Source organism: Citrus clementina, unplaced genomic scaffold (genome assembly GCF_000493195.1).
Source record: "Citrus clementina cultivar Clemenules unplaced genomic scaffold, Citrus_clementina_v1.0 scaffold_3, whole genome shotgun sequence".
Taxonomy (NCBI): Eukaryota; Viridiplantae; Streptophyta; class Magnoliopsida; order Sapindales; family Rutaceae; genus Citrus; species Citrus x clementina.
Genome location: NW_006262339.1, coordinates 6,258,996 through 6,273,308, shown reverse-complemented (window position 1 = coordinate 6,273,308; position 14,313 = coordinate 6,258,996). Strand labels below are relative to the sequence as shown.

Below are 14,313 nucleotides of genomic sequence, written 5' to 3'. Positions count from 1 at the left end.
CTAGACCTATCAGCTAAGGAAACCATGATTATCAGCATAGGAAAAAGGAAAATAAGGATATACGCATAATAGTGAACAAATTTCCAACATTAATCCACATACACATGTATTAATCTGAAATGGTGACACTTGTCTTTAGAACTAGGATTTAATACAAAATCCTAATTTAATGTCACCCATTTTATTTTTTTTATAAATAGAGTCCCATCTTTAGGAAAAGAGGTTTTGGGTCTTTAAACATACTATTCACCCTTAGAAGAAGAAAACCTTATTTTCTTAATCTTAAACAAACAATAACTTAAGTGTCGGGAATATCTTTCTCAAATACTAACCTCACTAAATTCAAAATCAATTAATTGTGATAAATTCTTCACAAACTACTAATATGTGTGAAAGTAAAATTTTAAGCTACTTCATATTACCCATTCTTTTTGTCTGAAACCATTCTCAACATTTATAACCTTTTAACCTTTGACGTTTGTGTTAACATCATTCTATATAATTATATAAATACTAAAAACCCATAAAGTAATAGCTAGCATACAAATATATTCTACAATGGTAACAAATACTAAATATTTAACATCATTCTATAGCAGCTTGAAATTATGTTAGAATTCTCTCTCTTTCATTTTTAAGTTTTATTATGCCATTTCAAATTTTATTTTTTCAATCTTATATTTAATAGAATGTTAATACCAAATAAGCAATAATCTTAACTTATTAAACTAAATAAATGGTTAGATTTTAAACTCACCAAACTACTCATTAAACTTATTTACTAAATTAACCCACTCTCAAAATTTTAAAATTTTAAATTTTACTTGATAAACCCACTTAATTACTCAATATACCCTTACTAAACCCAAATTTTATAATAATAGCATTTTTCTCATCAAATCCGTTAAATTCAATTATAAATCCTTAATAAATGTTTCATTGATTTTTTTTTTTTTTGAAGAAAGTTTTTGCCTTTTACATTTATCAGAAGATGATGATAATAAGTTATAGAACCCAAACTCCAAGCTACCAGATAGAATAGTTCCCAATTAAGGGTCTATTTGAGATGGATATTAGACAGTTATAGCTTAAAAATCATGGCACTAAAGTGTTTGGTAAACACTGGCTGCTGTAGTTTAGAAGCTAATACGATATGATTTTTTACTTGTACTCTGTAAAATCTATTATATCTTTAATAATTTTACTAAAATTATTATTTAAAATTTATATTTACTACATCTTATTAACTTAAAAAAAGTTACAACACCTCAATTTCAAACATGAGCTAAGTTAATTAGAATGGCAAAAGAATATTCCCAACCTAAGGCCGAGACTTGTTTATGATAGAGCAAAATACTCGCAATCGTATTCCATGACAATAAACATTCTAAGGCTTGTATGATGAATCATAATCTTAAATTCATTAATTTCTAAATAAGACCAAACCTCAAAAGCGATGCCCATTGTATAAATCGAATGCTGATGTTAACACCTTGCCACCCAAAAATGGTGACTCAACTTCAATTTCATTCAAAGTTGAGACATTCTCAGTTTCAGACAATGTGGCACCGAAAGAACTCAAATTCTCATTACATTACAGAAATTTTGACAGAATATGATCAGGGTTTAATGAAAATATAATTAGAGTTTGACAAAATACGTTAAATGTAAAGGTGGGTTCAAAAAGTAAAAATTCTGTTTTTTTTAACTATATTTTAATTTTCATAATTGTAATTTAATTTAAAGATATCTTAATCATAAAAATTATTTTTAAAAATAAGTTTACCAAGTAATTTGGTGGGTTTAATTAACCCTACCCTTTTAATATTTATAAATCAAATTCCCAAGTTAAAATAGCCGCTCCTAAATGCAATATTAACTTCTAAACTTTCCCATTTAAACTGTATCTTTAATTATTATCATCATTATTATTTTTCAATCTTCAGGTTTCCATCTCTTCTCAGTTCTTCTTATACAATGTCTTCTTCGTTGTATCTCTTTTAACAATTCTGGGAAGACCCTTTAAAGTTTGAGGATCCATCGTTGGAGGTGGAGGGAGAATCTTCTTTGTGCCCGATAACATCCAAAGCATCAATAAACGGAGAGGTAATCAATCAATTGCGATCAGAGAGAAACATTAATTCCGTAAATTTACTAAAAACAATAGGGATTAAATAATAAGTTTCATAATTCCTAACCAAAAAAAAAAAAGTTTCATAATTATTAAAATATTAAATACTGCATAAATATGTAACACTGAATTTTGTGTATTCCACGTGTCATTAGATTATAAAAACAAGAAAAGAAAAGAAGAAAGTAACATTTTATTGTTATTATTATTTTCAGTCGCAGATTTTTAAAGAGTCGTTACGTTGTGTTCCACTTCCCAGCATTTGGTACTCCTTCATGGGAAGCGAGGCGGAATCATCAGAGGCACGGATGAGGAAGAGGATAACGATAAGTGGATTCCGGAATGAAAAGATCAGATAACAATAAGAGTGGTGTCGGTGAGCACAATTGTCGGGACATTTATCTGCATCATCACGCACAAGTTCAGTCTTAGAATTCTTCTTAGTGAAGCCGTGGTCGTTGTCGCTGTCAAAGTTAGGGTTTCCGAATGTAAAGCCTTTTACTAGACAAGAGAACACTGCCATCCAACCATTTGCTATGGCCTGCCATGGGGTAGCCGTTACCGGGGATTCGGTTCGCATGGGAGAACGTATCGAATAATCGCCGCTGACGATCAGACGATGTAAAGAATCCGGGGCTGGGATGGATGATTGGCTTTTTTATTTGTGGTGAGTTTCGCGAGGCTATTCAGTGTTGTTCTCCGTAATGTTATGCTGTTGAATTGTAAACTTGCGTATCCTAGTGGAACGGCCACGCATTGTTGATTAATAGCTTTCACACTAACTCGCGAAAAGAGCTTGCAGAGAAGCAAGTCAGCCTCAGGTGCCTTGGAAATTATTTGAGTGCTAGTTTACTTTGGATCTGCTTCAAGTGGTTCTTCAGTGAAGGGAACTCTTGCGGTTTTGATCATCTACCGGGTTGGATTGGATAGGATTAAATTGTATTATATTTATGGCTGTTACATATAATGATTCTTCTCGGGGCCATCATATCATGGGGCATTCTCTGGTCCTTCATCTCCCAACATGCTGGTCACTGACTGGTATCCAGCTGACCTTGGTACCCATGATTTTAAAGGTCTTTATGTGTATAAGGTACTTTTATCCGTGAAGGTTTTTACAATATGAAAGATTATATATAGCTATAACTATCAATGAAATGTGCAACAAAAGCACCAAACTTGTAATTGTCAATGAGATTCGAGTGCAGGCCGAAAAAGATTATGTGTTTCTAAAAGAAAAGATACCCACCTGCTTTGCCGCTGCTGGATATGTGGGTGTGGGGCCGGCAGCTATATCAACAGCAACAGTTCCCATCCCAAGTGCTCGTATCTTATTGCTCCAGCCTTAGCCTTCTGCAACCCTAATTGTGTCGGACTTCTGTAGTTTTGCTACAACTTATGCGAAGATTGGTCTTTTTATCACCGCATCCCTCGCTAAAACCAATGGTGGGGAGTTGCTGGCTTAGCAGGTTCTGGGGTTATGATGTCCATTATCTCTACTGCAGCTGATCTAATGCAGGATTTTAAGACAGATTACCTCACTCGATCATCAGCCAAGTCTGTGTTTGTGAGCGAGGTACTAGGAGCAGCCATGGGTTGTGTCATCGGCCCACTCACGTTGTGGTTGTATTCGAATGCTTTTGACATTAGGTCACCTGATGGTCCATGCAAAGCACCATACGCTGTGATATATAGAGAAATAGCCATTCCGGGCATCCAAGGTTTCTCTGAGTTTCCCAGGCACTGTCTGGCCTTAATGCCTTATGTTGTCGGTTTTTTGTGGCTGCTTTGGTGATAAACCTTCTGAGAGACGTGAATCCAAAGAAAATCTCGCAGTTTATTCCCATTCCGATGGGTATGGCAATTCCATTTTACATTTGAGCATTCTTCGCAGTTGATATGTTTGTTGGGGCAGTAATTTTATACATATGGGAGTGAATCAATCGAAAAGGGTTCAGAGAAATATGCAGGGGCAGTTGTTTCAGGTTTAATATGCGGGGATGGAATTTGGTCTATTGCATCTGCAACCCTCTCTGTTTTCAGGCTCAATCCACCCATTTGCATGTCACCCTTCTCTTGAGTAGCTAGCTGATCAGCAAGCTAAATCCGGCTGAAAAGATTTTTGTTATGTTTTATGATGGACCGAAAAATGCCCTTAAACAATAAAATCTTTGAATAACGGCATTTCTAATTCTTGTTCCCTCGTTTGTCCAACATCAATATTGAGTAGGATTCTACCATTTGAAATAAAATAGCGCTAACAGGAAACATGCCCAATGTATATTTACCATTTCATTTTATAACTAACAGAACTATATCTATGGCAAGAATTTAGTGGTATGGTGCTCGAGAAGAAATTTTTGCTACGAGTTGTATGGAGTACGGAGTCCGAATAGGAAGACTACACAGCATTTCGGTTAGCTTTAGACTTCCTTCTCTACACAATTTTTCTCATTTACTTTTGATAAGAAATATGATCAAGGAGATTTGCTAGCCGTAGAGGAGTTATTTTCTGATACTGACGATTGCCAACCATCCAAGAAATCATTGGATCGTAGCATCGGCCATCAAGATTTTCCTTGTGATGATTCAATGTTGTGGAATAGCATGGAATCTCATCCTGAAAAACGTTATCTCTGGGACTTGTTGCCTGATGAATTAAACTATTTACAGCATACCTGCGATAGACAAGTTTACTTGAAATGTGGCTTTCATTCGAAGAGGTGATCAGAGGTGTGTTAAACATTTCTCTCGTAAACGTTATTCAGAGATTGTCAAGCGTAAGTTGTTTGGAGACATTGTGCTAAGCACAATGTTTCAAAGTAATAAAAATGAGATCTTCGATTCATTAACGTTGCATTATTTGATTTAGATCTCATTATAACCACGCATTATTTGTTTTATTATTGCATAAAGAGGAACATCATTATGTACTTCTTTAGAGTTCTGTCTGTGCAGCGGCATGCTTGCTACATCTTAATTTCTAAGAGGATAAAATGTTTTGAGGAAGAAAATATTAATCCAACAGTACACATATTCGTCAATTGGATTTCCTTTTTATAATTTAAGCAGCCTTCCAAAAGATGATGAATAGCTCATGTAGTTCCAAATTACAAAAGGATAATGGATTCATGTCTTTTATGTAAACTACGTTTGGTTAATCTCAAGCATTGGCGTGTAAATACAGACTGAGAGTCCCATAAAACCCACCTTAATTGCTGAAATAACAGCATATCTTTGCCAACTTCAGGTTTGTGAAGATTGTTATGTCCCCAAGTTCTTAATCACATCTTGACGCATCTTCGTTTGCAAGTGATCCACTGGCTAGATATGGATGATCAGAGCTCTAACCTCCTGCAACAACTAGAAAATTACACAAATAAAAGTGATTGCGATGGAAAAGCTCAAGAAAGATTTCACATAAATAAGAAGCAGCGGCAATTTTAATTTAGTAACCAGCTTGAAAAGATCACACGCTTCTACTTTACCTAGGGTGCATGTCAGGTTGATAATATTTTGATTATACGATATTAATCAACGATGAACCATTATGATCTAATTGCCTCTAATGTAATCATGTTCTATTCCATCTTAACTGGAATGTTGAACTTAAGATAGGGTGATCAACTGCTTTCTGCAGCAACAGTATACTTCAACATTAAGCTCTCTGGTCTCTCCAACCAATAGTCCATGTCCATCTTATAATCCTGCTTGGACAGAGTTATATAACAGACTGACACCATATTCACTGTAAAAGTAAATGCGATTTTTCATTTTATTAGTATCAACGCCCAAAATCAAGCATTTTGGCTCTGAAACAATTATTAGCATACCATAAACCATACAACAAAATAAACCTCATAACTTACAGAAATAGCAAGCATTAATTGAGTGCTTTAAATAATAAGAAGGCAAGGAAGGAAAAAAAAATTTGGACGACGAAGGTAACACGGGGGGGGGGGGGGGGGGTGTTGGGTGGTTTAGGAGTGCTTGAAATAATAAGACAAGGATGAAAAAAGGAATTGGAGTATGAAGGTAAAGAAGGAGTTCTTCAAATAGTAAGAAGTCAAGGAAGACAAAGATATTTGGACGATGAATGTTAAGGAGGTAAAAAAAAAAAAAAAAAAGCAGGGAGTGGAATTGGACTAGGAAGGTAAAGAAGGAGAAAAATAAATTTGGACCATTTTTCGATTTGTGCGTGTCATCCTTGCGCAGGGGCCATGCTAATCTTCTCTTTATCGTTCCAATTTTATCGGATGTCTCCGAAAAGACAGCCCACCCGCCCTGCATGTTTTATTTAAAGACGCAAACTTTTCCATAAACAAGCGATGTGGGATTAGGTTCCATCTCCAGTCACTCTAAGTGCTTTTCTGGTTGTGGGACCCTTTTTCATGCGCAACAAAAAGATCTAATTATGGGGCAATGCAGCTATTAAAATATTTGGGACCATCCAATCATGCTTTAACATTATCTCACAGTTATAAGTAGAGCTGGTAAAATTTAACACGACTCAATTATTTGACATAAATACGACACTAATAAATAAATATGGGTCGTCGAATTTAACGCGATTATTAAATGAGTAGGGTCCGGGTCAACACGATTTTTTTTCATGTCGGGTTAGGATTAAAATTCTTGACCCATTTATCCGATCAATGACCCGATTATATTTTCTATTTTAAAATAATTTACAGATTCTTGTCATCAAAACTTAAATATTAGAGATGATTTTTTTATTCTTTAAAAGGATGAATATAGACACAATATTTTTATTTATAAAATTTTAAATACATTTAGAGCTTTAATAGTGTAAATGTATAAAATATTAGTAGACATGTATATTTTATAATATTGATATATAATATTATTTACATATATATAATTAAAACCTCAATAGTGTGTGTAATATAAATGGATCGGGTTTGGGTCGACCTAAATTTGACACGACCCGATGACCCGTTTTGCCAGCTCTAGTTATAAGCATATCAGCCACACCAAGTTTTAATCCCATAAAATGTTTCTTATACTTCTCCAAGAGGTAAATACCATCAATATGGCTTATCACCGCTCATAGAGTTCACAAAAGCTGAGAAACCTCAAATGTAAAATGATTAAATATCTTGAATTGTCTCCCCTTCCCAACAGTTTTGGCTGGCTGAGAGACAATGAACAACATACCAAATGTACTGAAATAAGGAAAGATGCACATAAAGCAAGAATATTCATACTAATTAATAGGAGAAAGATTTGTTGTTCCCATGGGAGTAATAGTACAATATCACTTGCCTGTAACAAATGATGGAGAAGATCTGTTGTTCCCACTTCCCATGGTAGTAGTACAACATCACTTGCCTATATTCTTTTTAACAGATGACGACAATTAAAATATGAACAAGTACATGATTGCCTCTGAGGTTGTCTAATCAAGCTTCAAGCCACCTCATATCAGATGGAGCAATCAAAGTCAAGATTGTCAATTTCCCGGCAGATGATATTATACATAACTGCCAAGCATACCAGAGTCGGTTGTTAACTTAAATATAGCAATTAAGATAGGGTGATAAACTGCTTTCTGGAGCAATTGTTTATCACATTATTAGGCTTCCTAGCCGAGATTACGCTTCGTGGTTCAAATACTGAAACCAACGAAAACTAATTCTTGTAAACCTCACCGACCTCAATATACAACACAGTATAGACCAAAAATGTAATTCACTTAAACAAAGATTATTAATCCGTCCTGGGGATACGATATTCATGGCAATTTCTTAAGTTACTGTATTATCAATGCCCAAAACCAAGTATTTTGTCTCTGAAATATAAAACCTTACAGCATTAACCAGTGAACAACATAAAGGTCAGCACTTCTAGAAAATAACAGCATGAGAATACAATACAAAATGGATAAAAAGAGAAATCAAATTTTGATTGAAGGAAAGGATTAGAAAAAAAGAAGAAGAAGAGATGGACCATTTCTCGATTTGTGCATCATCCTTGAGTAGGGGCCATGCTAATCTTCTATGTGTTGTTCCAATTTTATTGGGTATCTCCGAAGAGACGACCTAAGCTTCCTGCATCTTTTAAAGAGTGATTTTCCCACGAATAAGTGATGTGGGATTTTGGTTCCCTCTTCTAATCTAAGCTTTCTGCATCTTTTTAATGGTCCAAATGCTTTTGTGGTTGTGGGGCCCTTTTCATGACAACAACAAAAATCTTTTATTAGTGCAGCAGCAGTGCTGCTATTAAACAGGATTTGAAACCATCCCAAAGTATGCTATAATATAATCTCACCATTATAAGGAGTTAGCTGCTCCAAGTTTTAATTCCAGAAAATATTTGCATATATCCCCAAGAAGTAAATAATAAACAAATGGCTTTGATGACTTTTCACAAACAGCCAAATCCTCAAATGTAAAAAGAGTAAACTAAAAGCTGCAATTACTTGGATGATGCACATAAAACAGCAATATCTTTGATGATCAACTAGAAGCAAATAAACATCAGTTGTTCCCAAGGAAGTTATAGAACAATAATATCACTTGCCTGTATTATGAACAAGAGCATGTTTCCCACTGAAGATGCATAAGCAAGTGCACTCAGATCAAGCAATGGAAATTAGGTTTATCAATTTCTCAGTAGAAGATAACATACAGAATTGCCAAGCCCACTAGGATAAATTGAGTTACTAAAAATGTTGAACAGGGAGTTGCCTACATGTCAAATACCAGACAACAATGCAGGAATATCTAATAATCAATAAGCATATAATCAAAATTCTGCATTTCTTAAACAATTGGCCCAAACATTTGTTCCAAAAGAATTCGAAGAGATATTTTTTTGATTTCAAGTTACAAATTTCTATCAAAGCCCTCAATAAAATTTACATTAAATAAATCTAAAAAACAATACAGATGATATTTATAATAATTTATCCACTAAAATGTCAGTATTAAAAATACTGGTATAAGCATAGCAAAACTGCACCATATAAGTTCAAAGAGCAGCACAGAGTTCTGTAGTTAAAGAGTTAGGAACAGAATATGTAAACTGAACACATCTTTCACCAACATTTTCCTATTACATTGATTTACAGCAAGTTAACAGTAGCATCAAAACCTCAATTAACTAAAAAAAAAAATTACAGCTGATAATTGAACACATAAGACAGAGGAAACCCATTTGTCTGAATCACAGAAATCACAGATTTGATTAAATATTTGGACAATAAGGTCACTAAATCAACAAAACAAGTAAAATAACAGGAATTATATATACCTTTGCGCCTATCTCTCCATCGTACGTCTCCGAAAGTTGATACAAAGAGTGCAGCTGCAGCGAAAGAGACGATGCGGGATACCAAACACGTGGCAGTTAATTTTCATCTGTGTTATTATTGTATGCACTTGTGGGACCAACCACGAGAATACTTTATGGTGCAGCGCAGCACCATCTGGGTTTTGTTAGAGAATAATTTTGGACCATCCATCTCAACAAACTCTTGTTTCTGGTCTTCAAAACTAGAAACTAGCAATCACATTTTCTAATGTCTATGTTAGTTGGTGGCTTGATGTATTTACTTAAAAATATTTTTAATAAGACATTTTCTAATGTATTCAAAACTAGAAACTATACTTTTATGATATATTTGTTTAAAAATATTTAATAAGATACATGGTTAAATCATCATTAACATACCAATACTAATTAATGCGAATTTAATAATTAAAATTTTGTTGAGAACAAAAGTAAAATAAAATAATCACATTCCCAACTTGTTTTCATTATATCACTTTTAAAAATGTTAATTAAACCAATATTTTAAAAAAATATCAAAATAAAAATTTATGTTGACCTCAGTTAGTCCTAGCCAATAACCAGAAAGAAACAGAGAAGTAACCTGGTCCAAGCCTCCTCAGATCACAGACTTGCAACCAACTGTCATTAAATAAATACCCTTACGTGTCAAGCTTCTAACTCGCCCACGTGCACATTTCAAAGCCACATCTTTAACTGATCTCATTTCCCTCCATTTTCTCATTCACCATAAAACACATTCACGAATCACGCGAGTATCGTCTCTCCTCCTCTCTCGTAACTTAGGCACTCCTGGCGCATGTTAGTAGACACATCCACTATCCCACACGGCCACACTCACCGCTCTTTGCAAATCAATGGCATCTCTGACTCCACCATCAACCGCCGTTCAGCCGGGCAGGATTCGGGTTTTGAAACAAGGATCATTGGATAAAAAAAGGGGCCCGGTCGTTTACTGGATGTTCAGGGATCAACGGGTGAGGGATAACTGGGCTTTGATCCACGCTGTTGATCAGGCAAACAAGAACAATGTTCCCGTAGCTGTGGCTTTTAATCTTTTTGATCAGTTCTTGGGTGCTAAAGCCAGACAGCTAGGATTTATGTTAAGGGGCTTGCGTCTTCTTCAGAGAAACATAGAAGAAACGTTTCAAATCCTTTTTTTCTTGTTTCAGGTAAAGGTTTTTTTACATTTCAAGAATACCCACATGTAGGCTATGAAACATCTTGCATTTGTTATTTGAATGCTTATCCTTCTTTAATGATGTTTCGGTTAGAAAATTAGCTAAGCTGAATGTTATTTCATTGTTTTTCTTTCATTTGCTAAGAAACTGAATGAAAGATTAAAGTTCGGGACTTCATTGAATTCTGTGTGAATTACATAGGGAGAAGCTGAAGACAACATACCCAACTTTGTGAGAGAATGTGGAGCTTCATTGTTAGTTACTGATTTCTCTCCTTTGCGTGAAATTCGGAGATGTAAAGATAAGATTTGCAACAGGGTGAGTGATTCAGTGACCATTCATGAAGTTGATGCGCACAATGTAGTACCAGTTTGGGTGGCGTCTGAGAAGTTGGAGTACAGTGCTAAGACTCTAAGGGGAAAGATCAATAAACTGCTTCCTGAGTACCTCATTGATTACCCTATGTTGGAGCAACCAATTGAAAAATGGACTGGCACTAGGCAGTCAATTGATTGGGATAGCATTATTGCTGCTGTCTTGAGGTAGATATGAAATAATTTGAACGATATGAAATTAATTGGGTGTGGAATATTCATCTCGTTGTTTTGTATGATTAGGAAAGGTGCCGAAGTTCCTGAAATCGGATGGTGTGAATCCGGAGAAGATGCAGCAATGGAAGTGTTGAAGGGAAGTAAAGATGGGTTCCTAACAAAAAGGTTGAAGAATTATCCTACAGATCGAAATAACCCATTGAAACCCCGAGCACTTTCTGGTCTCTCACCATATCTGCATTTTGGGCAGATATCGGCTCAGAGGTGTGCCCTGGAGGCACGTAAGGCAAGGAAACTATGTCCTGAGGTTAGTTGTTTCAAACCTTTTAGATTTGATTGTTTAGCTTTTATATATTTGTGTGTAAAATAAAGCATAATTGTGTCTCTAGGAATATGACTTTTCTTGTTAGAATTTCCTCCCAATGCATTAATAGCTGCAGTTCACTTTTCTAATTGATTTTATTTTGTCCCTGCCAATTTTCTAATTGATTTTATTTTATCCCTGCTTTGCATTGATTAAATATTATATTCTGATGTATAGCTTTTGTATCTACCTGCAACTCTGAAGGCAATTGATACATTTTTGGAAGAGTTGATCGTGCGTAGAGAACTTGCAGATAACTTTTGCTTCTACCAGCCTAATTATGATTCTTTAAAGGGGGCCTGGGAATGGGCTCGTAAGAGCTTGAAGGATCATGCCTCTGATAAAAGAGAACATATTTACACGTAAGTCACATATCACTCTTTAATTTGGTTAACTAGGATTGAAATGATTCTTCATTACTGGCATCTGATTTTTGCTTACCGATTGGGGTTGCTAAATGAGTTTCAAATGGAATTTTGGGAGTTTGCAGGAAGGAGCAATTTGAGAAGGCACAGACAGCTGACCCTGTAAGCATATACTTGTGGATGTTTATTCTGGATTGAACGGCCCAAGTTCTATTTTTCTGACTGATACCCAGGGAGAATGGTTTTGGTTTTATGAAGATATTGATTTAGTTTATCATTAACTTGGTCCTTGTTTTTTTACTTGGGCTGGTTTTCTGTTGTCCTGTTCTGCTAACTCAGTCTTCCTACTCTCTGCTGTGATTTTCAGCTCTGGAATGCTTCTCAGATGGAGATGGTCTACAATGGGAAGATGCACGGTTTTATGCGGTAACTAACATCTTGATAGACTTATTTTATTTTTATTGTATTCTTCTATTCATGATGATATGATATTTTGTCCCCTCCCCCCCCCCCCCCTCCTCTTGTAAGAACATTATGCCTTTATCTTGGAAATAATAAGTTACAGTTCTTTCTTGAGGTTTTAGGGCTTGTGCTGAATTCAAGTTGAGTAGGCTCTGCCAATATGATAATCAAGTTCCTGATGAAATAAAAAACAAATCAGTTAAAACCCTGTATCATTCTTCTTCATGCTTATAGTCACAGAAATCAACTTACAGGAGTTAAAAGTGTATTTCTTTTGGTGTATTGGAGATTGGATCTTTGCTTGAAACATTTTGTTAATAGCTGAACATTGACATTAGCTCTGTTGTTTTGAGAGTCATTTTATATGAAACAGCATAATTATCACTGTTCATTTTCCACTGTTGAAATTAGAAAATCACATGCAGGATGTATTGGGCAAAGAAGATACTTGAGTGGACAACAGGACCTGAAGAAGCCCTTGCAATAGCCATATATCTGAATGACAAGGTAATCTAATTAACTTTCTGTTCTTCCATGGTCTTTGATTCTAAAGGTTTGATTCTGCTTGGTTAACTGAAACTTGACTTGCAGTACGAAATAGATGGGAGGGATCCTAATGGATATGTTGGTTGCATGTGGTCAATATGTGGCGTTCACGATCAGGTCTCTCTTTATCATTTTGCTCTCTTTTCCTTTTTTATACTTTTTCCTGGGTGGAATCAGTATTTATTTCTACAGATATCACCAGCATAATTAATTTCAGGGCTGGAAAGAGCGGCCAGTTTTTGGGAAAATACGTTACATGAACTACTCAGGGTGCAAAAGGAAATTCGATGTTGATGGATATATTGCTTATGTCAAGAGGATAGTGGGTGGAACCAAGAAGAGAAGAGCGGACAGTCTGGTCAGTGGAAAGGAAAAGGAACTCTGTGGTTAATGCTTCAGATTCTTGAAGTTAAAAGACTAATGAGATAACAGTAAGTCAAAAGATTCCTACTTGTACATATTTTTAAGCTTAACACAAGTTTAATGATCTAGAAGGCATAGATTTTGATTTTGGACAACGGGTGCACTTCTACTTTTCCTCCCAACAATAGTTTTAAGATGGACATGATGCACTGTAAGTGCCATGGCCGTCATACAGAGAATGCTCCATTGTCATACCTTTTATCTTTCTTGCATTGAATGGACTTGCATCTAAAAACAAATTTGTACTGCAGTTTAAGCTGTTTGAGAGACTTGGTTAAGGTCTTGTTCGGTATTGAGGTAATATTGTTTTTTATTTACAACTGTTGAAAAAAAAAATTATAATTATGAAAAAAAAGTAAATAATAATATAATTTCAAAGAATAATTTTGATAAAATTATAAAGATATTGTAAATTTTTAATCATATAAATATAAAATTAAATTAACTTATTTTTCAAGCTACAGTAATTAGTGTTTATCAAATACTTTAATATCATAACTTATAAGTAACAGCCGTTCAAATCTCAATTTCAAAAAAGATCTAAATATTAGAACTTAAAACTCAATGAGCTTGTGCCTACATCTTGTTCATTTGAGTACAGTCGGTGAGCTGTTTGACCCACAGTGACTAATTTCATCATTTCAAATTGGTGCGAAGCTTTGCGTTCAGGAAATTCATTTAAATTGCAACGAACCCACATGTACATAAGCTGCTTGAATAAAAGAATTGAACGAATTAGAAAACCTCATTTCCAATCTACAACCAACAGAGTAAAAGAACTGAACGATTTGAAAACCTCCTTTCTAACCTAAGTTGCTCGAGTGATACAGTGGCATGCGGAGCATTCTCATTTATTTGTTTCCGTTTTGAATCTCTTGTGATTATAACATAAATCAGATGATAATTGATTGACCACTTATGGTGAATTGGGTACACATGGTGCCTTGCATAGTGTGAAGAATTATTATTTAGAGCG

The 14,313-nt window shown here is 35.0% G+C and overlaps 1 protein-coding gene, 1 long non-coding RNA gene, 2 other non-coding genes and 1 pseudogene across 6 annotated transcripts; 2 read left to right on the top strand and 3 right to left on the bottom strand.

Moving 5' to 3' along the window:
• Positions 1-1,097: 1,097 nt before the first annotated feature.
• Positions 1,098-4,211, top strand: LOC112100352 (annotated as a pseudogene).
• A 2,089-nt stretch (positions 4,212-6,300) lies between these two features.
• LOC112100505 lies at positions 6,301-6,403 on the bottom strand. The gene has a single exon (XR_002906873.1). It is a non-coding gene; the product is annotated as a U6 spliceosomal RNA (small nuclear RNA).
• Positions 6,404-7,400: 997 nt separating this feature from the next.
• On the bottom strand, positions 7,401-9,632 carry LOC18045814. Of its 2 annotated transcripts, XR_002906516.1 has the most exons (3): positions 9,407-9,632; positions 8,102-8,321; positions 7,401-7,635 (listed from the first exon to the last, which is right to left on the bottom strand). It is a non-coding gene; the product is annotated as an uncharacterized LOC18045814 (long non-coding RNA). The 2 variants fall into 2 exon arrangements; XR_002906515.1 differs by lacking the exon at positions 7,401-7,635 and having other exon boundaries at positions 7,920-8,321.
• On the bottom strand, positions 8,090-8,190 carry LOC112100527. The gene has a single exon (XR_002906895.1). It is a non-coding gene; the product is annotated as a U6 spliceosomal RNA (small nuclear RNA).
• A 552-nt stretch (positions 9,633-10,184) lies between the features above and the next one.
• Positions 10,185-13,587, top strand: LOC18045813 (deoxyribodipyrimidine photo-lyase). 2 transcript variants are annotated; one of them, XM_006440356.2, is made up of 9 exons: positions 10,185-10,617; positions 10,828-11,168; positions 11,244-11,484; positions 11,746-11,903; positions 12,032-12,068; positions 12,274-12,332; positions 12,794-12,875; positions 12,960-13,031; positions 13,132-13,587. In XM_006440356.2, the coding sequence occupies exons 1-9, from the start codon at positions 10,303-10,305 to the stop codon at positions 13,303-13,305; spliced, it is 1,479 nt and encodes a 492-aa protein (XP_006440419.1). In that variant the 5' UTR covers positions 10,185-10,302; the 3' UTR covers positions 13,306-13,587. The 2 variants fall into 2 exon arrangements, with proteins under 2 accessions (XP_006440419.1, XP_006440418.1); XM_006440355.2 differs by having other exon boundaries at positions 11,719-11,903.
• The last annotated feature ends 726 nt before the right edge of the window (positions 13,588-14,313 follow it).